The sequence below is a fragment of the Elaeis guineensis genome, chromosome 16, assembly GCF_000442705.2.
Source record: "Elaeis guineensis isolate ETL-2024a chromosome 16, EG11, whole genome shotgun sequence".
NCBI lineage: Eukaryota > Viridiplantae > Streptophyta > Magnoliopsida > Arecales > Arecaceae > Elaeis > Elaeis guineensis.
Genome location: NC_026008.2, coordinates 45701036 through 45727135, shown reverse-complemented (window position 1 = coordinate 45727135; position 26100 = coordinate 45701036). Strand labels below are relative to the sequence as shown.

General features: G+C 41.5%; 1 protein-coding gene, 1 long non-coding RNA gene and 1 other non-coding gene across 3 annotated transcripts; 1 reads left to right on the top strand and 2 right to left on the bottom strand.

Annotated features, from left to right (window-relative positions):
* Nucleotides 1-6048: 6048 nt before the first annotated feature.
* On the bottom strand, nucleotides 6049-7947 carry LOC105032910 (uncharacterized). The gene is made up of 3 exons (XR_829891.4): nucleotides 7726-7947; nucleotides 7142-7308; nucleotides 6049-6907 (listed from the first exon to the last, which is right to left on the bottom strand). It is a non-coding gene; the product is annotated as an uncharacterized lncRNA (long non-coding RNA).
* A 6898-nt stretch (nucleotides 7948-14845) lies between these two features.
* Nucleotides 14846-18279, bottom strand: LOC105032945 (wall-associated receptor kinase 4-like). The gene is made up of 3 exons (XM_073250121.1): nucleotides 17385-18279; nucleotides 17090-17245; nucleotides 14846-16192 (listed from the first exon to the last, which is right to left on the bottom strand). The coding sequence occupies exons 1-3, from the start codon at nucleotides 18277-18279 to the stop codon at nucleotides 15000-15002; spliced, it is 2244 nt and encodes a 747-aa protein (XP_073106222.1). The 3' UTR covers nucleotides 14846-14999.
* Nucleotides 18280-21187: 2908 nt separating this feature from the next.
* Nucleotides 21188-21260, top strand: TRNAR-CCG (transfer RNA arginine (anticodon CCG)). The gene has a single exon. It is a non-coding gene; the product is annotated as a tRNA-Arg (tRNA).
* The last annotated feature ends 4840 nt before the right edge of the window (nucleotides 21261-26100 follow it).

Sequence of the window (26100 nt, the reverse complement as noted above, 5' to 3'; positions counted from 1 at the left end):
ATGAGGTGATTATCATAAGATTAAGGATTTTTGATATGAGTGGAAGTGATGAGATCACACCAAGCTGATCCTATATGACAATGATTCTAAATTATATATCCTGACTCTTTAAATCACCATCCAAGTCAATGATGATGAAATACTCATTTTTGAGGTAAAAAATCTAAGATCACCTCAGGAAGTAATCTTGGGTTAAAATTTGAAGACAAAAATACTCTTCAATCTAGTGGAAAGATTAGTATATCAATATATCGGTAGTATATTATATCAATATTATATACAATACTATATAATATATTTATGATATATATTATATTAAAAGTATTATTGATCATGTTATTGTTATATTATTCAATGATAATTTTAAACTATAATAGAAATATATTTGATACTTTATATTTATATAATAAATTATTTAGTATTTTACTTTTATTTGTCTTATATTCCTAATTAAAATAAATATTAATATTAAAATATTAATTCTATAATAATAATTGATATATATTTATAAGATTAGTAATTTATAGAACTATTAATTAATATATTTTATTTAATATATTTTATATGTTTAATAAATATATTTATGGGATATATCGAGGATAGTTTTTATATTATATGGTTAATAATCTTGAAAATAGGTTACTCATGGATACTTGGGGATCTTTAATTACTATAACATGATCTATCAAGCACTATAATCTTAAGATTTGAATCATCAGTAATTGTAAATCATTGTGATAATCCTAGCTGGATCATCAAATGCCATCATAGGATTTTTTCATGGTACTCCAAATGATATTTGAGTCTTCTTACCACGGTCCTATCTCTAGCCAACCATTTAAATGTGGATGACTTGGATTTTCCACCAATAACTGGCTATAGCTAGTTATGTGCATAGCCGGTGTCATAATATATCAACTTTTAAAGTCATTTTAGTATGAATATAATGGCAAATCTGATTATTTTCTTTAAATTTATAGTTTTTTCTCAAAATTTTTTTCCTCAACTTTGATTGCTATACCCTAGGAGGGCTGCATGAGGAGAAAGAAAGGTGTTGCACAGGGAGGAAGTGGTCCACATTGGGAGTGGATCTTTCGAGATGTAGATAGTGACGATGGGTGGCAGCGGCAACTACATCATTATTGAAGGGTGAGGAGGCAAGCATCGACGACAATAGGAGGAGGAAAATAAGAAGAAAGATCTTACCGAGATATGCTACAAGATCTGCTTCTTAGAGAAGGATAGAGATCCTCCTCTCCCATTCTTTGGTCGAGATCTATTGAGATCTACCACCAAGGTGCTACAGACTTATGGTTCAAGGGCCTTATAGTTCTTTACCTTTCGATGTACAAGCGGATTCTCCTCATCAGTCTTCTCCACTATCCCCACTCCCTCCTCTGCTCTCTCTACAATGTTGCTGTATCTTCCTCTTCGCTCTCCCTCTCCAGTGCCTGCACCACCACCACCACCTAGTGCCTACTCCGGAGCATGGCATGTCATCAGGATAAGGTGGAAGAAATTCTTTTTATGAAAAATAAAATATCTTCCATTTTATTGGATAGTTAAGATGTCTTCTTTTTTTTTTTCATAGAAAGTTATGAGGTACTACAGCACCTTCCAAATCTATAATAAAGAGTATGGATTTTATGTGTTGTGGTGTAGAGAGGATATCTTTAGTCCTACATTAGTTGTGAGTCAATAGAGAGTATAGCTTATATGGATTGAAACATTCTCTCTCCCGTGAGGTATCTTTTAAAGGATAAAATCATGCGGCTCAACAATCAAAAGTGGGCCAGAGTGGACAATATCTCACGTATGCGGATGTAGAGTCAACTCAACCATTCGACCTCTTGATCTATGACTGCAATATTGGCACTATCTATGGAATAACTCCTATCCACACATACTCCTTGACTGAAAGCTGTGTTGTGGTGTAGAAAGGGCATCTTTAGTCCCACATCGGTGGTAAATTAAAAAAAAATATGACTTATAGGGATTGAAACATTCTCTTTTTATGATGTGCCTTTTAAAGGATAAAATCATGCAGCTCGACAGTTAAAAGTGGAGTTAGAACTGACAATACCTCACGATGCGGATGCGGAGTCAACTCAACCATCCAAACCATTCGACCCTTTCACCCATGATCGTAATACTATGCAATACATGTATTACATGCAGAGTATTGTATATTGTTTGACGGCCACCATCAATAAATAGACGGCTATCAAATATGGTATTTTTATGTTGCCATACATTACATAGTTATTCACATTCTAATGGTGCCCATTAACAAATATAAAATGCTTTGCACCGTAAAGGATTCTAGATCAATACAAATCTCTCTCTCTCTCTCTCGGTGTATACGTGGGAAATGTCTTGTTATGGTTCGAGCATCCTACGACTTAACCCAATTGCAGTGCAAATGTTGAAGCATGCAGCTATTTAAAATGCAATTTTTATTAAATAAAAAAAATGCAAGACTTGCTATATAGAAATCTCTACTCGATGGGGCCGTACAATTAACTTATCCCAAGCTAAACAAACCCATTAACCACGATGAAAGGGTGGGGATTCTAACCCGAGCTTCATGAATTTGGAGAGACTCCGTCAATAGTCTGAATTTATATTTATTCATTTATATAACTATTTATCGAACAGTGTTTCATTCTGAAATTTGAAGGGGAAATTTCTTTGCCGATGTCGGATTTGCTACGTATGATCCCCTGACTGGTTCGTACCTATAAACTCATCACATCACACACACAAAAAAAAAAAAAAAAAAAAAGAAGGAAAAGGCAGGAAGAGAGAGATGGCCGCATGTGGTGCCCAGTATTATTGGTTCATTAGTTTATAATTTAAGGTACACCTGCCCCTGATCTACGATTCCATATGTGTTCGACTTCGCGCAAATGCTTCGCATTGTTTTCTTTTTTTGGGGCATGCGAACGTGGCACAAAAGAATTGGTCCGATTTTTGAGGCTCGCAGGGGAGCGATCGACATGCCCATTTTCGGTGCGACGTTGGCACAGAATCTCATCGGTTAGCGAGATATTAAATATTAAATTGTTTGTTGAGGCGATGGGAACCAAGTGGGCTGGATGTGATTTAGCTCCATTGAGGAAAGTCCACATTCTTCCCGCCAACCGTTCTTTTTATGTTTGGCGGGAAACGGGGGAAAAGAGAGGCCGCCCTCTCTCTCTCTCTCTCTCTCTCTCTCTCTCTGTTTCGTTGGCGTTGAGAATCTGGAAAAAAAAAAAAAAAAACTCCGTACGAGAAGCCCGCATCCTCCCGGTCCCATTTCGTGGCCATTTTATTTTGGAAGTCCGTTCCATCTTTTCATCATCCTATTAACATTAAGTCTTTGATGTTTATCATAATTTTCTCTTTCCTCCTCCCCACCAGTCACCTTTCCATCGCTTGTTTCGATGATGCATAAAGAAAAAGAATATGGGTGGTGATGTGACCCCACCCCATCCCAATCCGGTGCGCGTGGTGCGGGGCCCATCCCCATCGCATGGTGCCGTCCCACGTGGCCTGGCGTCCTGGGTGTCGGCGCGGCCTCCGGCAGCGGCATGCTCTTCGGACACGTGGCGTCCTATGAGAGGACTCGTACAATGTACGGTGAAAGGGTCGCTTACGTCGCGTCAAGGCATCAGGACACCGACGCGTGACTGAGAGATCCAGCCCTTCGGCCCATTGCGTCTTTCGCCCGGCCCTCTGCGCTCGTGGGGATTCGATAATCTCACTCCTCACTTTCCTCTTCTTCTCCTTTTTCTTTTTTTTTCTTTTTTCTGGTTTTTTAAAGACTCCATTCATCCATTCACCTCGTTCCTTTTCCGTCTCAAACAAGGGTTACCATGCTAGGATATACTGTTAGAAGGCACCACCAAGTTACTTATTAACTCCACCATGCGAGATAGTGGGACAATTAAAGGACTTCATAGGAGCAAACAAGTTACTATTTTATCTTCTTGTAGGCCATCTATGCATATCAATTTAATAAGCTGAGAGGTATAGTGTACATATTTTGACACTTAGCTAGAGATATGGCCACCGTTGCACTGATCAATGGTGCATGATAGCACAAAAGGAGATCAAATTGCTTCGACACAAATCATGGTCATTGATCAGACCATGATATTCCATCCTGGTTCTAGATGATCTAGATGGGATAATTGAATGATGCTCGTTAGTATTTTTTTAGTTGGTGATATTTTGTTGGTTTGGTGGCATGTATATATAGCGTAACGCTCATATCTAAGTTATTTTGGTAAGAAAAGATCATGTGCTTAAATTTCATATGATATTCTTTAAAGAAATTTTCACCGTGAGGCCCTCTACTATTCAGCACTGACAAGAATGAATTATCTTTTTGTTGAAAGATTGGATTAGAAATGAAGAGAATGATGACATTAAACAATTAACCTCGAAGCTCTCCCTCATTTTGTGAACCGATCCACATATTTAACTAAATGAAAAGGTGATATGGAGGGAGACATATACAATAAAATCATCATTACAAAGGCTAAACATTCCTACTCTTGAAAGTTTCTATCAATCGAATATGTTTACATCGGACAAGGATAATATAGGATGCTCAAAAATAGAAGGTTAAGAAAATATGAAAGTTTCAAAAGAATGGCAAAATCAAAAGCTCCACAATCAAGATTTAGCTTAAAATAGTGCAGGATTTCAAAAATCTGAATATCAGATTTGTGGGCGGAAAAGAGCTCTTCAGATTTTTCTTCAGCATCATTAGCTCTATATTAAGATCTTGTTCTCTTTCTCTTTGTATCTCTCAGGCTTTCCTTTGTTTTGTACATATAGTCATCTTAACTTAATCAATTATATGGGAGAAGTACCTTATTTCTTCCACATTTTCTCAAAAAAAAAAAAAAAGATATTCTTTAAAAAAATTTTCAATCATGATCGACTAATGTCAGCACTCTTTCAGCTATGCATGTAATTTGATTTGGTATAGCAAAGTTTGATACAATCTATGAATTAGTTAAGGTCTATGAATACTCGATGATGACGACTACCCCTAGGACATATGGCTAAGGTGATGTTATATTGAGCTCGCTGGAGATATGTTGTATCATGTCCAGACTAGAGTCTGTATTACAAAGGTTTTAGGGGATCTTCAATTTATAAATATATAGATATCCACACACTTGCATGATACAATTGTTGTGTCTGAAAGAATTATAATGTCTGTAGATATGATATCAATTGTTTAATTCAAAGCATTCTATAACCAAAATTAAGCTAGACAAATAAATAATAATAATAGCATTAATCTTTGTTAGAACCAAAAACTTTTTTCTTAGCGGAGGCCGTTGTAATTAGTTAACAGCACCATCAATCGAAGACTATATATGATTTAGAAGGACTTGGTCGTAAAATAAATGTGCCATGACAAGGTGACATAATTGGGAGTGACAGTATCAATATTTTGTGAAAATATTAATCTGCTAACTGGCCGCGTCTAGGGTTCTATGCTCCTGTGGGACCCATTCCCATGGGATCGATCGAGGGCATGCATGGCTCAGTGGCTTGGGCTCTGACCGCACGGTCTCAGCCCCACCGCCCCTTCTCCTCCTCCCTCCATGGCCTTTCCGTTTTTGTCTGCAAGTCGTCAGTGTGACGACGAAGTACAGTGCTACAGATGGTGGAGTACATGGGATTGGGACCGTCCGCTTGGGCGAAAAGAAAGGAAAATATCGATGGTGGCGTGGCGTGCAGGCAGGGGCTAGGCCCCGGTGGCAGTGGGTTAGGTTTGGGTGGTCGTCTCCACACGGCTGGTCTTTGGCGATGCACGTTCACCAGGCCTTTTGAACCAGCCGGCCCCTTCCGTTGCTTCGCTCGCCCGCTCCGCATCATCATGTCATCACCTTGTGACCAGGACGGATGTAAATATAATATGCAAGCAAATTCATGACCGAGACTTAAAATTTTCTTTGATTAATTCTTTTTTTTTTTTTAAAAAAAAAGTTTTTTTTCCCTGTAAATCGTTGTTAATTATAAGACAAAAAAAGTTTGAAGTGATTTTATTTCCATACTCACCCTTTAAGAGAAAAAGATATCTAAGATATCCAGATACACCACTGCTACGTGTTTAATAGTCCGGCGTTCCTCACATGACACTCACCTACTCATTCATCGTGTACCAATTTCCAACTACCATATCGTGTAGAAATTAATTAACAATGGTTCCGCAACAGTAGCAGTGAGAGAAAAGTGCAATCAAACATCTCTCTCTTTCCTTTCCTTGCTCATATGGCACGGCACATAGTAAATAGACCGACCATCTCCTATTTGATGCTCATCCATATATATCAAGCATGCTACATTAGTCCTCGATTTCCATACAAGAGGAGAAATTGAGGAGGAAATAGAATTGTAGATATAATGACAGAAGTTACAGGACGACAATTTGCCTCTCTATGATAGGATAATCCCCAAGTAGTTTTATCTATACACTCCATAAGTTTCATTCTAAATTCGTGCAAAACCTGTAAAAATGCCATAGGAGAATAGCACCCCCAAGGGGCATGTCCTGCAGAGCTAGTTACTAGCCTTTCAGCCAACTCACCGGAAAAAATCATACGGGATCCACAGTGTTTGTGACACGTAGGTGTCATTCACCGGCCTGTATGACTGAAAGCTTTTCTGTTTCTCATGTCTCATCTTCAACTTACAAAACCTCTTCTTTGGCTTTGTCAAATTGACCGCACGAGAGGCCTCGCAAAGTTTCCAAGTCCCTGATGACCGAAGGACGTTAACTTACCAACAAGTAGAGCTTCTAATGGGCCAACCAGTGGGCATAATATACACTAGTGGGCCAAGGCCCAATCGACACCAGTCATCAATTATGTTTATCCTCGCAGGCATGGACTTTTGTTTCCTGGAGGGTGCTATGATTAATAACTAGAAGAAAACTGTTATTGGTTCAAAGTATACTAGAACAAACTAGTACTTTTTAATCAAATAGAACGTCAAAGAAAGCTAGTGAGATCTTATTAAAATGAAAAAGAGGGTAATCGATAAAAGCTTTTGCTTACAATCTACAAGTCTGTATGTGTGACCAATTTAGAGGGGGGAAAGAAGAAGAAGAAGAAGAAGAAGAAGAAAGACGTACTCCTCGTTCTTTGGGCCAGACTGGAGCCAACAGACATGGACCCTTCCTCGCAGCCTTGGTCCTGAGCAACACTTGACCCATCATCTTTGATGAAGACTGCTGGAACAGATGGGCCCTGGATCTCGAGTTCTCTGTACAACGTGAATCGGATCAAGTGCCTCCATGGCCTGTGAGGATCAGGAGACGGTGAAATGGAAGCTTAACCTTCGAACCAATTTATCTCATATAGTGGGAAAAGTTGGATCCGGTGGATCAGGTGGAAAGCCAACACCGTCAGAGTGTCAGGGGATCGAAGCAGAATATTCTAATCTATTGCAGTTAAGTTAATTTAAGTGATATATAATCAACAAATTTAAGATTCTAAGAATTAAAATACAAAGACAGAAAATAGAAATTTATGTATGTGTGTGTATCGAGAGTGAATTTGCCTTAAAAAACAAAAAAGCAACTACAACAACAAACAGTCGTTTCTAAATAGATGCAAATACAAGTATATACTATACTATAAAAAGAAACTCAAATCAGCCAATCATATCGACATATCTCTTCAAATTAAATCCTATCTAGGGATTTCGATGGTATACCTAAAATTTTCAGCATTAGGAGATCAACCTGAGCCTTTCTTGCACTTCCAAAACCCTAGCAACTATGGGCCAGATTTATCTCCTCCGATATAGTTTCCCTCTCTCTCTCTCCCTCCGGCTTTGAGGATGTTTGTTTCTCTTTCTTTTTTCATCCCCCTTCGGTCCCGAGGTAGAAAAGTAGCTTCTCCCTTCTCTTTCTTCCCTTTTCTGGTGTTGGATGGCCAATGGGCCTCTTCTCTACCTTCCTTCCTCTTTGTACCATCTCGATCCTAATGAAGTCATCACAAACCAATCCACTTATGGGCCTGTTACTTTTTTCTCTCTCTACCTTTTCCTCTAACATCATAGTGGTAAGATGAAAGCTTCTCGATTTTAAAATTTAAATATCAAATAACAATATTTTGTTTGTACAGGGGTTCAAAAGTTGATGGAATATTGGAGAGAATTTGAATTCAAATATTAATAGGATACTGAGGAGCTTCTCTTACTCTTCGGTATATTTTTTTTCTTGTAATCTTTTTTCTTAATAAATTTAGATGGATTTTTATCCTTCTTTTCATCGAACAAAAAAAAAATAAAAAACCCTAACGACCATCCAGGAGCTCCCCTTAACGATCCCCCAACAAGCTCCTACAGCTTAAACAAGTCCTTTATGTTCTTTGAAAAGGAAGAAAAGAGAACGAGATTTTATTTATAAAAAAAAAGAAATCATATGTGATATTTAACTTTATATGAATTTAAATCAAATATTCCCTTCATGCAAATTTGAAACCAGTCTTGAAACGCCTGGTTCACATATATACGATCCTTTGCTGGACATTGATGTTGCATATGTGTCCCTATCTGAACTTAATTCAAACTTGGTAAAAATTTGGTAAACATAATTCCTCATCGAATATCAATATTATATATACTTTGTGTCTCAATTTTACAGTAATCCACGTGGTAGACATATAGGAACTAGTTCAAATTTAAGTAATTAAGACTACAAATTTAAGCAAGTAATAAAGCACCATAAACATCCCTTATAATAAAAGCAATACCAGCTCCATGAGCTTATACAACGACATCAAAATTTTGTATCAACCCTCTAAATGGACAAGGCAGAAAAGTATAAAGGTTAGAAGAAGAAATATATAGAGGCACATGAGACCTGCCCCAAGTCATCGACCGGAAGTTGGAAGAAAAAGCTCGTTGATATCCTATAAGAAAAGAGATGATTGACAAACCAATTATGGAAGAGAGATAAAATGCTGCCAAAAATCTCTTGCATGATGAAAATCCCAAATTAACCAAGCCATGTTACCTATCATTATTTTTGTCATATTCTCTGCCTTAGCATGACCTAGCAATGTAGCCAGCATTGGTAAAGAAGTAGAGGGAGAATGAAGCTCAGAAATCATGGCAAGGAGGGTCTAACATTGTTGGGCAAAAAGACATGTCATGGTAAAGGACTTTAATGGGAACCCCTTTTCAAGAAATTTGTCGATGATTGTCGATTTCTACCAAGTAGAGGTAATTTAAATCTTATTTGTTGAGAAAGAGACCACTTAAAAAATCCTAGCTTCAAGAGCTTTTATATCTTTCTTGAAAGCTTTTATTTTTTTCTATTTAAACTAACGAATACTTAGGACAACCTGAGATCAAGACTGAGCAGCAGTAACCGATCTTGGGTCTTGACACTCGGAAGGTTGATAAGAAGGGACAGGTAAACTCTCTCTCTCTCTCTCTCTCTATGTGGACGATTGACGGTCTCAGAACTAGATAAGGAAGAAACTTATGTTCTGAAGGGGACAGGACAGGAGAGGGCTTGGAACCTCTCAAAAGCTCCAAAGAAGATTGTGGAGGATAGGACTTATAGCACCACTTCTCGAGCGATATGCTATAGAAGCTAGAGTATTTGAGCAAAACCAATGAAAAGGGGCTAGATGAAGGTCCATTCGGGCCACTTCGAGCAAGCCTTGATCCTCTGAAGAGGAAACCTTTGAAATCCTAATCTGTTTCTCTCTGCCAATCGCTATCGTCTTGCCTAAAATGCTCTTGACTTTCTATTTCATCTATCTATTTAGATCTTATTTGTTTGATTTAACATTTGATATGTTTGCCTTCCGAAGAATTAATGTTATTGACATGAAGTTACTTTCTCTGCCTTTTTAAAAATAATCAAGTTACCAAGACAACCATGCCTAGAACCCATAATATTTTGGTTAGGTTTACATCATTATTACATGATATTCTTACTAAGATAATAGGTATACATACTAGCAGATCTAGCATAGTGGTAGTTTGATACAAGGGACTAAGCAACACATCAAGAGTCAACTAGCTTCCAAATTATTTGGGCTGGTTCAATAGTCAGCATATCCTCCTTTGTGTCACACACAACAACACTATTATATGCATATGTTAGCAGTTGGCTAGAACAATAAATATGGTTCTCAAATATTTTGGAGGAAAGAATCATTCATATAGAAGAAAGTTGCCTTTTTCTAAAGAAGATCAAATGAAGGTGATGCTAACATGGTGATAGGGAATGATATTTTGGATAGTACAGGCTGGGTGTATAATCCATCAATCTTAAGATTTTGATAGTCTCGGGTGATCGGCTCAATGATGAGAAATTATTGATTAGAATTACTCTATAATCTAGACTTTAATTAAGTATCCAATAAGAACAAACATCGGCATAACATTCGGTGATTGAAAATTTCAAAATTTCTCATTTGTTTAAAAAGTGTAAATGAAAATGAAGAAAATGATCAACTATTATTACTCATTTCTAATCCAAATTTTATAGGATTTTTTTTAATCTCACTAAATGATATAGCGATGTTGATTGGACGGTCCAAAATTCATATAATAGAACAATTCTAATCAATAATTTATCCTTAATGATATGTAACAATGTTACTATCACTAACAAAATACCAAAGATCATCCATTTGGTCAACCATATCAGGTTTAATATCTCAACTTTGATCTATAAACTATTCCCAACAGCAAAAATGCAAAGACTAGTTCAAATTTTAATTGAAAAATATTGTCGTATACACACACACACACACACATACATACATACATACATACACACATACATATATACATATATATATATATATATATATATATATATATATATATATATATATATATATATATATATATATATATATATATAATATATATATATATATATATATACATACATACTATAAAATAACACAACATATGAAATAGATCAGATAGAAATCATTAGACCAAGGCAGGAAGGAAGTATGAATGGGTAAACATGACATGCCTCACGAATGGGCATCAAGGTAGTTCGCATTTTATTGTATAATAGATGTTCCAACATATCGCAATATCAAACAAGACACACACACACAGATATATATATATATTTGTATGTATGTATGTATGTATATACATATGTATGTATGTATATATATATATATATATTTGTATGTATGTATGTATGTATGTATGTATGTATATACATATCCATTGCCTTGTCATTATACATAAGTCAAAGAAGGGACTGCGTGCTAAAATTGTCAAACATAGATAAATATAATAGTGGCATTCCCATTATAGTTCTGCAAAAAAATGAAGACCTTGGTAGAGAACTAGCTTGGCTATCTCTGGGGATCCGTGATCATTTTGCCCAAGTAAAATCCCAAGTGTTTTCTTTTTCCTTTTTTGGCAATCTCACAACCCTTTCTTTTTCTAATCAAAAGATATCAATATGAGGATAAACATACCGATAACAATAGATACTATCCTTGATTTTAGCCAAAAGACCAAGAAAAGAAGTAAATGTGCAAAAGTATAAGCAAAATTCATATATAAAGCAATGCCGAGCTGATCCACTTTTCTCGTTCAGTTGATGTAATGTGCTACGTTTCTCCACTACCATCAGCTCCACATTATCTTAGTTGATCTATTGCCACCAATGAAATGGCCATTGAGTTTCCATGAGGCCTTAATATCCAATAGGTCCATTTTTGCTTGAATGTGGATTAGGCTTGAGCTAGGCATGTGGTAGGTGCCTAGATAAAGCAGTGGATATACTGAATCTCATCAGCTAAGAATTAGACCACTTAAAAAAACCTAGTTTCGAGAACTTCTATATCTTGCTGGGAAGCTCTTGTTGTTTTCTTCTTAAACCACCAAATACTTTGGACAACCTGAGACCAGGATCAAGCAGCAGTAGCCGATCTTGGGCCTTGACAGTCAGAAGCATGACAAGGAGGGGTAGGTAAGTTCTCTCTCTGCAGATGATTAATGGTCTCAAAATCAGGCAAGGAATTATCTTGACTCTCCAAAGAAGATTGAAAAGGAGAGGGCTTGGGACCTCTCAAAAGCTCCAAAAAAGATCAGGGAGGAGAAGACTTAACACCACTCCTCGAGCGATACACAATAGAAGTTGGAATATCTAAGCAAAACCCTTGAAAATGGGCCGGATCAAGATCCTTCCAGGCCTCTTCTGGTGAGTCCTGTCCTTTCAAAGAGGGAATCTTTGAAACCCTAATCTCTTAGGGAACATTTGGTTCATAACCAGAATCAGAATGAGAATGAAAATCGGAATGGCTTGGAATCAAAATCGGAATGGTCAAATCTCTCAAAGCGTTTGGTTCGTAATTAAAATCGGAATCACAATTGGAATGAAAAATTGAATCTATAGAGGAGAGTAGGGATTGAGTTCTATATAAATTGACTCATTTCCATTCCACCGTGGAATCAAAATTAGAATGGAACTCCTCCCAACTAAACGGTTGGAATGAGAGTCACCCATTCCAATTTCGATTCCAGACCCCCACTCCCCCCAACCAAACACCTCCTTAATTTTCTTTGCTAGTCGCCATCATCTTGCCTAAGATGTTCTTGACTTTCTCTTTCGTCTATCTATTTAGATCTTATTCGTTTGATTTAACATTTAATATATTTGCTTTCTTAAGAATTAATGCTCTTAACATAGAGCTACTTTCTCTGCCTTTTTAAAAATAACCAAGTTACCAATACTACCATGCCTATAACCCATAATATTTTGGTTAGGTTTGCATCATTATTACATGACATTCTTATTAGGATAATAGGTATACATACTAGTAGATCTAGCAGAACGGTAGTTTGATACGTGGTACTAAGCAACACATCAAGGTCAACTAGCTTCCAAATTATTTTGGCTGGTTCAAAAGTTAACATCCTCCTTTCTGCTTTACACACAATTACTCTATTATATGCATATGTTAGCAGTTGGTTAGAAAAATAAATATGGTTCTCAAATATTTTGGAGGAAAGAATCTTTCATACGGAAGAAAGTTGCCTTTTCTGTAGAAGATTAGATGAAGGTGATGCTAGCATAGTGATAGGATATGATATTCCAAATAGTATAGCCTGGGGTTATCATCCATCATTCTTAAGATTCTGACATTCTCGATGACTGGCTCAACAATGAAAATTTATTGATTAGAACTGTTTTATCAAATGAACTTTGAAGTATCCAATAAAAAAAATATCGGCATATCATTTGGTGTTTCAAAATTTTAAAAGCTTCTGTTTGGTTGAAAAGTGTGAATGGAAATAAAGAAAAATAGTTAACTATTATTAGTTTTTTTTCAATCCAATTTTTATAATTTTTTTTAATCTCATTAAATGATATGGTGATATTTATTGAATGGTCCAAAATTCATATGGTATAACCGTTCTAATCAATAATTTTTTCTCAACGGTAAATAGCAATATTAGTGCCATTAACAAAATGCCAAAAACCATCCTTATGCAAAAGCTGGTGACTGGTTATACACTATCCTTTGGGGACGGGGGTGGTTAACAGGGGGGGCATCAAAGATTGTCGTTCACTAAATAACATCATGTTTAAAGTCTCAACTTTGAATTATAAACTACGCCCAGCAGCAAGCATGGAGAGACTAGTTCAGATTTTTAATAGAAAAATAGTGTCATGCGTAAAAGCTTCAATTGATATCGCAGATGCATATGTATATACAAGCACGTTCAATGCACTTGATCAGCCCATTTTAATAAATGTACTCCTGAGTCCTGGCTTTAGGATTGGTAGATTATTTGTTTGAAAAGAAAAGGACCTGCTACTGGCACAAATTAAGTAGGTGGACCAACAGTAGGAGAGATGCAGACAGTTGAGTATCATAAAGGCAATTAAGTGCCAGGCGGCTCCAGCAGTGGTGAAAATCTTTGAGAAAAAATGGAAAAAGTAAGCAGACCAAGTGGATTCATGGAATATATATATATATATATATATATATAGCCATCGGTGAAAGGTCACCAACAGATGCGGGAAGTTTGAATGGGTAAACATGCCTCATGAATGGGCATAAGGTAGTTCGCATTTTATTGGATAATGGATGTACTAATATATCGCAATATCATTTGAACTAGCCTTGGCAATAGGGCTAAATTGTCTAGTTTCGACTTGAGAGAAAAATTTGTTATCCGATACCCCTCCATCCCAACTTGGAACTACCACTGGCAGTTAATGTGCATGGGTTAGTTAAACTCAAGAGAAGAAAGAATTATTATATATGAGAGCTTTAAGTCTCTATCACTCTCTCTCCAGACATCTTCTGCCAGCCTTAGCTAATCAGTCGCTTTCCTTGTTTTTTAAATAAAATTTCTGGATTAAGATTTTACCCAATTCTTAAAAAGAAAAATTCTAAAGTCCCCATCTCAATTGTGACCTAGTCTTTGCAATAACATGAGAAAATTTTTTTTCATATCTATGATATTTTCTAAAAAAATAAAATAAAAACATCACCATCATAAATCAGATCCTAGACATCTCGTTAGTGGAGATGGTGTCAACCAGCCAACCTAGTGCTGATAAGTCGTGACTTAAGTGACAATTCATGGATAGACCTATATATCGATTAGTTATAAAAGTAAGTAATTACTATTCAAAATTATATGCTATAATTAAAATCTCATTTGATTTAATATCAATAAAGACCATCCTTACGATCAAGTTATGTTAAATCTCCAAATCCACTGCACCTGCTTTGGTTAATATCGGGCTCACGATCCAGAAGGAGAGAGTCTCACAAAAAAAATACATATAATTTACTCACAGCACATACAGCATATTTAGATATTGAAAGTGTTACACCAAAGAGAATACATGTTCTCAGAAGTACATCTCACAAACCAGATACAACTATGTAACGACTTATTATTGCTTCAGAAAGCTTTCCTTGTACTAGCCTACAGACGAAGTTGGAGAAATTGGGGACACTAAGTCATCATCTCCCAGCATTTATGTTCGGCAAATTCTTCGCCTCTAAATGATGGTATCCAATAGTGTCCGTTGTCATATATCTTGTGGCTTCATCTGGCGACCTCTCCATCTCTATCTCTATCTCTATCTCTTCAGGACTTTGTTCTTCCCACGAGTGCTGTTTGGATCTTCGTAGCAGTTGCAGCCTCTCTGCCACTTCCTTCATCGTGGGCCTCTCTTCCCCGTTAAGATTGAGGCATCGAATTGCAAGTTCGGAGATTTCATTAAGCAGCTTCATCCCTCCTTCCTCTATGACTCGATTATCCAATATATCACGAAGCCTATGCTCCTTCATCATCAAAATGAAATGTGATGCAAGACTTTTCTTTTCTTCAGATCCATCAGAATAGATTGCCGTCTTCCCGGTGATAAGCTCCAAGATAACCACCCCAAAGCTATAGACATCACTTTTTTCTGTTAAATGGTGGGTTTGCAGGCATTCAGGATCTAAGTAACCTCTAGTCCCTTGAACCAGCATAATAAATTCACTTTCATTCATGGGGACTAGTTTTGACGCTCCAAAATCAGATACTTTGGCCATACATTTGTCATCAAGGAGTATGTTAAGGGATTTCACATCTCCATGAATGATGGAACGAGATGTTGATGAATGCAAATAGGCAAGCGCTTCAGCAGATTCAGTGGCAACTCTCAAACGCGTCTCCAAGGGAATTATTGGTTTGCCATTTTTGTTACCATGGATGAAGTCAAAAAGGGTCCCATGGGAGACAAATTCATAGACCAACATCGGGATGTCCACCTCTAAGCAACAACCCAAGAGCCTAACCACATTCTTGTGGTTAATTTGCGAAAGAATAATAATTTCGTTCACAAATTCTTCCTTTTGGTTCTCATTGATTACCTTTGACTTCTTTATGGCAACTATTCTTTTGTCCTCTAAAACTCCCTTGTAAACCATTCCACGGCCTCCGTGTCCGATGACTCTGTCACTGTCAAAGTTATTTGTCGCCCTTGCTAGGTCTTCTTTGGTAAAGATCTGCACCGTGTCAACTTGCCTGGACCTCATTTCCTCGTATAACTGGAGGCCTCCATTTTGCTTGAAATATTTCTCCCTTTCCTTTTTGTGCTTTATGTTTTGATACCTCATCAGCATGGAAGAAATAAGAGCAAAGACGGCGACTATGCAAACGCTGAATCCTGCACATGTAGAAAAGCCATGTGTAAATTCTGTCTCCCAATAAATTGGTAGGTGGCTGCTTTTCCAGCCTCCGAATACATTAAAAAAAAAAAAAAAAAAGCCATGTTTACAGAAGACAAGGGGAGCCATGTCTGAACATTTTAGTTCTAATGGTTACATCATCCAAACAAAGTTAATTTGATTTTTAACTTAAAAGAACGGGCAGAGATTGAATAGCAACTGCATGTGAGGTTACAGCCTCATGACTAGCATCGATCTCTATCCGTTAAACCTCTAATTGTTGGACTTACTACTAATATTTTGGACTAGCTCTATATGGAATGGTCCACACCGTACTGATAGGTATTGGTTATGGCTCATATCATACTAATAGGTATTGGACATGGGCCTTATTAATAAGACATATTTTTTAAATAATAGTTTACACAAAAAAAAAAAAGAAAAAAAAATAGAAGAAGATTTCTGCACAAAAAAAAGGTTCCTCATACGACAATGACTTTGGATTGAAATTCAAAACACAAGTGTTTGATTTTCTCGTTGGATTGAACAGTTCACTGCATGCGGGGGTATACAGCCTCATGATTGACATTGATCCTTCTCCTCTAGATCTCTAATTGGGTTAAATCCATGCATAATGCATGCGCATTATCATAATACAATCTAGTTCAGCCAGCGAGGTTTCAGTCAAAAGGAATATTTTTAACTCATGAAATTTTTTCGGAGTTTTCATCCAAAAAAAAAAAAAAAAAAAAGAAATTTTCTATGAGTGCTAGATCCATCAATTTTGCCAGAAGTTAAAGATTGGTAACAGATCGGATGCAGCCATCAGATGGCTTGTCCATGTGGTAGGCATATAAGTTGTATGTCCAATTGAGTGGAACAGACAGAAAACTTACCTACAGCCAACTTAGCTGGTAAGGGAAACTTGGGTGGAATAGGGCTGCAACTTTCCGTTGCGTTACCCCGTGTTCCTGGTGGGCATGTGCAGCTGTACGTCCCTGGTTTATTGATGCAAATACCATGACAAGGGTATATCTTGCACTCGTCGATGTCTGTCAATTAAATGAAATATATAATCAGACAAGCATGCGTAATTAAATTAGCACACGGATTGATATTAAACCTTGATTTTGCCTCCCATTACATCAAAAAAGAAAAGAAAAAAAAAAAAGATTGATATCAATTACGTACCTTGGCATCCACCTTCAAGATAGGGATTGCCCTCGTATCCCGGCGAGCAATGGCAGAGATATCCAGGGCCATCGGTCGTGTGTTGGCATATGCTGTTGTTGCTGCGACATGCATAGGTGGTGGAGTTAGCTCGGGCCTGCTGGCATGACTGGTTGCGTATGGCCCAGTCCAACACCACGGAGGTATGGTTGTTAGTCTTCATGGCAAAATCATAGGAGAGATCGGCTCTGCTGAAGTTATACGAGTCCTTTTCGACCAGGAAGGCATAAGCGCATGGACTGATGTTCCACGGTGCTCCCGTGCCATAGTCACTAAATTGGATGTAAATGTTGACGAGCCCCTCCGGGACGGAGATCTGGCTGCAGCCCATGCCGGTGCATGAGCCGCTTTCGATGCTCTTCTCATCCCAGCAGTAGGGTGCACAGCCGCCACCATATCGGTAACCTGCGTCGTCATCATAATTGCTCTCCAGATATGCCATAGCGAAGCAGCCTAAGGCGGTGAACACGTTGCGGGTGCTCGAGAATATGTACGCCGGCTTCTTACCAAGGTCGACCAGTAGCTCATCTCGCTTCGAGACCATGCTGCCGGTGGCGTTGTAGCATTGGTAGGCTATGGGAATGTTTGCATGCAGCTCCGCTTGCTCTAGCGATATGCCGGTGATCTCGATGTTCGAGTCGGCGATGAAGGCTCTCGCTCTGTTGGTGCTGCCGTTGCACGTAATCTCGAAGCCTTCCCTGGAGCAGTTGGGTCCGATGCCGAAGGGGTAGGGGACCGGGATGTTGCCGCACTTATCAGGACAACCAGGCAATGCCGCCGTCCGAGCTGCTGGCAGCTGCAGCACCACCACCAGCTGGAGCTGGAGCAGCACCAACGCTACTCTCTTACAAGCCATTAATTTCTCTCTCTCTCACCTCTTTAATTTCTTCTCTCTTTGTCCAATTGTAGCTCCAATGGCGGTCGAATTATTAATTTATAGCAGGAAGGCCTTGAGAGTAGTATCCTAGTTGTGCTGGCGATGGATGATGGGGATCGATGCTACTGCAGTGATGATATTGATGAAGTAAATAAATAAATCACTCTCAATGCAGGTCAGGCATCCTCGGGTCGACGTCTCAACAGTAACGAGTTGGTGTTGGCTGAAGCTACGGCATGCTGAATGCAACGCATCCATCTCCCTGTTTCTAAACGAAAGTTCAACTCCTTAATTTATGGGGAGAGGACCAGCTGCATGTTGTTAATTATAGTTCTCGGTTTACGATCATCTATCTAGCTGCAATGATCATTCACTTAGTCCATGAATCTTAATTATTAAGCCCCATAAGCATCACTTTCTAATGATTATTGATTGAATTATAACTTTATTCATATGATTTATTTTCTTTTTTTTTTCCTCGATTTTTAGTGCTAAAAATCTCAAATAATCAATTGCAATTCGTCCTTCTCTGATACAATTAATGCATGGTTTTTCATCTCAATTGATAATATTGGTTTTGTCAGTATCGCGCACTCACCGATTGATAATCTCATACGAGCAATACGATCTCGGTTTGATAAATTTCAATATATCGAGCAATACGAGTACGTTAACATATTGACACTTTTCAATCACCTTGCTTGCCCAAATAGATGGTTTAATGAACAAATAAATATAGAATGCTTGAAAGATGGGTGGTAGAATCCAGGTTAGCATATTGTGCAAGATTTTGATGCTTTGGGTCTCATGTATCGGTTGAAACCATGAAAAGTTTTAAGCTTTCAAATTTTCCAACCTTCCATCTTAACCAAGATAATAGAGGGGAACTTGGTCTCGGTCACAAACCGCGATGACCTGAACGTTTTCCCACCTTTGCAATTTCACTGAGACTTTATCATTACTTCAGCATTTTTCTAATCAACTAATCAGTTTTTCTGGCAGATGCCGTTGAAGGCTTCTTCATTCGGGGTTAGGTAGATATATAAGGACAAATTGCTCCGGATAAATATGCCAACGGAGAACCACTTGACATCTTAATAGTTTTTAGCTACCACTTGTGCCCTGTGGAGCTTTCAAGTGCCTATACTTTTATAGTATGGAAAATTCCTTTCTTCCAACAATATGGATGTCATCTCTATTTAGTTACATTATGTGTTTCTTTGTTTACTCCTGGACCTATTAGAGAGGCTTTTACCTGTTGGTGTTACCAAGTTGCTCTTAGCCTATTTCACATGGGGGATTTTAATGATCATCAGTCCCCATGTGGACCGATATTTTATCAAAACATCGCTATAGACCAACATTCTAATACACGGTCCATTGGCTATATGGATATATAAATTCTTGGTCCCTCTAAAGTCTAAAAGCATACACGCCTGGTACGGTGATGGATTATATGAGGACTGAAAATTAAAAAATTGGTCCACAGCCCTTGTCATTATACACAAGTCAAAGAAGGGCTGCATGTTAAAAAAGCCAAAAATAGATACATATAATAGTGACGTCCCCATTATAGTTCTGCAAGAAAACGAGCAACTTGGCAGAGAACTAGCTTTGCTATCTGTGAGGATCCGTGATGATCATTTGCCCAAGTAAAATCCTAACTCTTTTTTTTTTTTTTTTTTTGATGTAAAGGGAGGATAAGACCACCCTGTTAGTAAAATCCCGACTCTTTTCTTTTTTCTTTTTGGGCAATTTCACGACCCTTTCTTTTCTAATCAAAAGATATTAGTATGAGGATAAGCGTACCGATAATAACAGAGATACTATACTTGATCTTAGCCAAAAAGCCCAGAAAAGACGTAAAATGTACAAAAGTCCAAGCAAAAGTCTTATACGAAGCAACACCGAACTGATCCACTTTTTTTGTTCAGTTGATGTGCGGTGCTACATTTCTCTACCACCATCAGCTATTGCACTACATCATCTTAGGTGATCTATTGCCACCAATGAAATGGCTGTTGAGTTTCCACGAGAACTTAATACCCAGTTGGTGCATTTTTGCTTGAATGTGGATTAGACTTGAACTAGGCATATGGTAGGTGCCTAGGGACAGCAGTGAGTGTAGATCAAGTAAGCCACCATCTATTTCTATCCCATACTTACCCTGAGATGGAGCACGATCTGTAAAGTTAAATGAGATAGATTGGATGGGATAAAACTACAAAAATCGAATTTTTTACATACAAAATATTTTTTTGTCTAGAGAAATGGATTTCTGAAGGTATATATTTAAGATAGGTCATTATTTATATCCATCTCAGATTCATTATGGATTGAATTGAATCCATCCCATTCAGATTAGGTCGGATCAAGCATCCGATGTGGGAGTGCCTGACAGGTTCAATTGCCATGCCTATATAGGATCAATTGCCATGCCTATATATACCACCATATCACTGGTACTCTAGGTGGTCTGCAAGTGTTTCTCTTTGTCAATCACCCATCATTATCAAAAGAACAGCAAAAGGAGGTGTGGAGTGCCTGACAGGTTCATCCAAACAATCTTCTTATGAAAATTTAGCTCTCACTTCATTCAAGTGACCCCTAGAAATTACAGGACACAACTATACTCCGACCATATGTTGCACATGAGTTTCTGCCAGGATCAAGCCCGTTGTAGGAATCTAATGCATATCCTCCACCATCAGCATAACTGTCCAAGGCGTTAAAAGTCTTAACTTCTTCTATTCTGTGTGGCTCTAATAAGATCTCAATCTGCCCAACGATGGAGATGACGAGCAAATTGGCCGGAATGGGCTAAGATTTGCCCAAATTTGTTATTGCAAAGATGATTATCTTATAAGTGGTAAAATGCGAACAAAACGATCGCGTGGCCTAATGGATAAGGCGCTCGCCTCCGGAGCGGGAGATTGTGGGTTCGAGTCCCACCGTGATCGTTGTTTTAAATAAACTCTTTTATTTAAGAAATAATACCCCATCTTTTTCATTTCATCTTTTCCTATTTTAAAATAATCTGAAGGTTGTGAGGACCAAGTGGCTGCAACTCTACAAGAGCCCATAGATCTTACGCGGCGCCACGAGAGCTCGTGTTGACTTCAAATTATGGAAGAACTCACCATAACTTCCTTCTTTGAAGTTTATAGGCAGAATCTCCGAGTTCGCTTCCACATGTTAGTATAGGAACGTATTAACGGGATAACTAGACTGGAGTTACTAGTCTTTTGGGATGTTTCTTCCTTTTCCTTTTTCCCCTGATCAATTAATTTCTTTTTCTATCTATTTTTAAATGTCAGGATGCGAGCCTGAAAACCCAGCACCTTATCCCGAGCAAAAAATCATTGCTGAATATTGTTGTTCTAGGTCCAAGTAGACCACCTTTATAATTTCGGACGGAGGGCAAAATCTGCTACAGCAACGGCCATATCCATTCCTTCTACCAGACCTTCGAATGTCATGCCTCCTATTGGGTATAAAATACCCACCAGCCGAAGTTCGTGATGGAAGTGACCCTCTGGGGATCCAACTGACTTTCGACCTCCGGCAACATCTCTTCAAACCTCCCGGGCGGCCGAGCCTCCGCCACACTCTCAAGTTTTGCCGACGGACAGGACCCCGCCAGCATCGACCGGATTCTCCGCGACGTCCAGACTCCTACGGGAGCCGGACCTCGCCCACGACTTCACCTGCAGACTTCGTCGGACTCCTACGGGAGCCGGACCTCGCCCACGACTTCACCTGCAGGCTCCTACCGGACTCCTACGGGAGCCGGACTCCGCCGATGACTCCTGCTGCAGGTAAACTTCGTCCAGACTCCTACGGGAGCCGGACTTCGTCCCTAATTCTAATTGCAGGCAAACTCCGTCCGGAATCCTACGGGAGCCGGACTCCGCCCACGACCTCACCTGCGGGCTTCGTCCGGACTCCTACGGGAGCCGGACCTCGCCCACAACTTCACCTGCAGACTCCGTCCAGACTCCTACGGGAGCCGGACCTCGCCCACGACTTCACCTGCAGGCTCCGCCCGGACTCCTACGGGAGCCGGACTCCGCCGACGACTCCTACTGCAGGTAAACTTCGTCCAGACTCCTACGGGAGCCGGACTTCGTCCCTAATTCTAATTGCAGGCAAACTCCATCCGGACTCCTACGGGAGCCGGACCTCGCCCGCGACTTCATCTACAGACTCCGTCCGGACTCCTACGGGAGCCGGACCTCGCCCACGACTTCACCTGCAGGCTCCGCCCGGACTCCTACGGGAGCCAGACTCCGCCGACGACTCCTGCTGCAGGTAAACTTCGTCCAGACTCCTACGGGAGCCGGACTTCGTCCCTGATTCTAATTGCAGGCAAACTCCGTCCGGACTCCTACGGGAGCCGGACTCCGCCGATGACTCCTGCTGCAGGTAAACTTCGTCCAGACTCCTACGGGAGCCGGACTTCGTCCCTAATTCTAATTGCAGGCAAACTCCATCCGGATTCCTACAGGAGCCGGACCTCGCCCGCGACTTCATCTGCAGACTCCGTCCGAACTCCTACGGGAGCCGGACCTAGCCCACGACTTCACCTGCAGGCTCCGCCCGGACTCCTACGGGAGCCGGACTCCGTCGATGACTCCTGCTACAGGTAAACTTCGTCCAGACTCCTACGGGAGCCGGACTTCGTCCCTGATTCTAATTGCAGGCAAACTCCGCCCGGACTTCTACGGGAGCCGGGCTCAGCCCACGACTTCACCTGCGGGCTTCGTCCGGACTCCTACGGGAGCCGGACCTCGCCCACAACTTCACCTGCAGACTCCGTCCGGACTCCTACGGGAGCCAGACCTCGCCCACAACTTCACCTGCAGGCTCCGCCCGGACTCCTATGGGAGCCGGACTCCGCCGATGACTCCTGCTGCAGGTAAACTTCGTCCAGACTCCTACGGGAGTCGGACTTCATCCCTGATTCTAATTGCAGGCAAACTCCGTCCGGACTCCTACGGGAGCCGGACTCCGCCCACGACCTCACCTGCGGACTTCGTCCGGACTCCTACGGGAGCCGGACCTCGCCCACAACTTCACCTGCAGACTCCGTCCGGACTCCTATGGGAGCCGGACCTCGCCCACGACTTCACCTGCAGGCTCCGCCCGGACTCCTACGGGAGCTGGACTCCACCGACGGCTCCTGCTGCAGGTAAACTTCGTCCAGACTCCTACGGGAGCAGGACTTCGTCCCTGATTCTAATTGCAAGCAAACTCCGTCCGGACTTCTACGGGAGCCGGGCTCTGCCCATGACTTTACCTGTAGGCTCCGTCCGGACTCCTACGGGAGCCGGACTCCGCCGACGACTCCTGCTGCAGGTAAACTTCGTCCAGACTCCTACGGGAGCCGGACTTCGTCCCTGATTCTAATTGCAGGCAAACTTCGCCCGAACTTCTACGGGAGCCGGGCTCCGCCCACGACTTCACCTGCGGACTTCGTCCGGACTCCTACGGGAGCCGGACCTCGCCCACAACTTCACCTGCAGACTCCGTCCGGACTCCTATGGGAGTCGGATCTCGCCCACGACTTCACTTGCAGGCTCTGCCTGGACTCCTACGGGAGCTGGACTCCACCGACGACTCCTGCTGAAGGTAAACTTCATCCAGACTCCTACGGGAGCCGGACTTCGTCCCTGATTTCAATTGCAGGTAGACTTCGCCCGAACTCCTGTGGGAGTCATACTTCGCTCGCCTCCAGCCCCAGCTGCGGGAAAACTCTATCCGAGCTCCTGTGGGAGCCGGACTTCGTCCTTGACTTCAACTGAAAGAAGACTCTGTCCGGGCTCCTGCGAGAGTCGGACTCCAACTCCTCTCAGACGGGTAGCTAGCCACCTCTCTCCGTCAGACACCCCAATCGAACTCCGGTCGATAGACCTGGACCCCCTAACAGGCTGCAGCAACGGCCACGACTCTGCTCCACCTCCTGCGACGGATTCTGCGCGACTCCATCACCCCCTAGCAGGCCGCAGTAACGGTCACGACTCTGCTCCACCTCCTGCGACGGATTCCACGTGGCCCCATCACTCCCTAGCAGACCGTAATAATGGCCACGATTCTGCTCCACTTCCTGTGACGGATACCGCATGATTCTTCCATTCTCTGGCAAGTCCGATAATGGACGCTGCTCCGCTCCCCGTGGCGGACTCCACGTGGCACGCCCCGGTGATAGCCACGGGTCCACTCCACTACTCTCCGCAACAAACTTTTTCTGACTCTGGACGGCCCACTGCCAGACGGTTACAGGCATCGCTATCAGTTTGTTGCCCCCTCCGCCTATAAAAGGGGGACCCCAGATACGTTATTCTCTAAGCTCTCATTTTTACCTAGAAACTCTGCTAAAATTTCTGTTCGAGCACTCCATTCTTATTGAGGCAGAGAACTGACTTCAGCGTCGGAGGTCTTGCCGGAGCAACCCCACCTCCGGTTTAGACTTCTTTTGCAGGTCCCGCGGCAACCGCGACCCCCACAACTTCAGCTTCTCCGACGCAGACTAATTTTTGCACCAACAGGATTGGCGCTAGAGGAAGGGCTGAACCTTCGCAGTACCCTTGTTCTTAAAGGAGCGCTCAACGGGATTGCCCCCAGGCATCTTTTCCGGCGCCCTCTCCTCCCTCCTCCACTTGGTCTTTGCTCGATGCCTCCCCGTAAGGCGTCCATGCGACGATCCACGACCTCCACGGCCAGATCTCAGGCTCCGACCTCACCTCCAGTTTTTCAGCCTCCTCCTCCTCCTCCACGACAGCGGTCGGCACGGAGCAATTTGATCTGCTGGCACAGTAGGTCAGAGGCCTCACTGAGGCTGTGCAGGCCATGCAGCAGCAGCAGCAGCCGAGGCATCAGTGCGCCCGGAAAGAGTGTCACCGGAACACCAGAATCCGACGGTGGGGCGGGCCACGTGGGCCAGCCGCCTCGTCTTCCCTGGGAAGACGAACCCGATGGTGGAGAGCCCTCAATCGGATCATGACTCCACCCTTGGAAGATCCTTGCCTCCATTCTGCCAGAGGACCCTCGAGATCCGAAGTCGAGAGGATTTTCTGGACCGGAGACCCCAGGAGATGAACCGGCGGATCGAAGAACTCCGCCACGCTCCCCCCGCTTATGGTGAGGTTATTTGCACTGACCCTCCCTTTTCTCAAATGATCATGTAGGAACCGATCCCGCAAACTTCAAACTCCCCCAGTTCGAAAGCTACGACGGGACTTCGGACCCAGTTGATCATCTGGAGGCCTTCCGGATGATGATGCTGCTTCATGACGCACCCGACGCCATTCTGTGCGAGCCTTCCCATCCACCTTGAAGGGAGTGACGAGAAACTGGTACTCGACGCTGAAGTCGGGTACCATCTTTTTCTTCGATCAGATGAGCCACCAATTTGTGGCCCATTTTGTCAGCAGCCGATGCCCCCGGAAGGGTTCGGAGTCCCTCATTAATATCAAGCAGAGGGAGGGAGAGTCCATCCGGGCCTACATCAACCGTTTCAATGTCGCAGCGCTGGAGGTCCGAAATTTGGACCAATCGATAGCAATGGCCGCTCTGAAGGGTGGCCTTCAGAAGAATGACCTTTTGTTCTCCCTGGAGAAGAAGTACCCCAGGAATTTTGCTGATTTGTTGGCTCGAGCTGAAGGGTACGCCCGAGCGGAGGAAGCCTTCAAAATGAAGGATGAGGAGACTGCGAGAGAGCGACAGGCGGGAGACTCGAGTAAGTCCGCAGTCGAAAAGAGGCCTAGAGAGGCTCGGCCGCGTTCTCGATCCCCTCCTGGG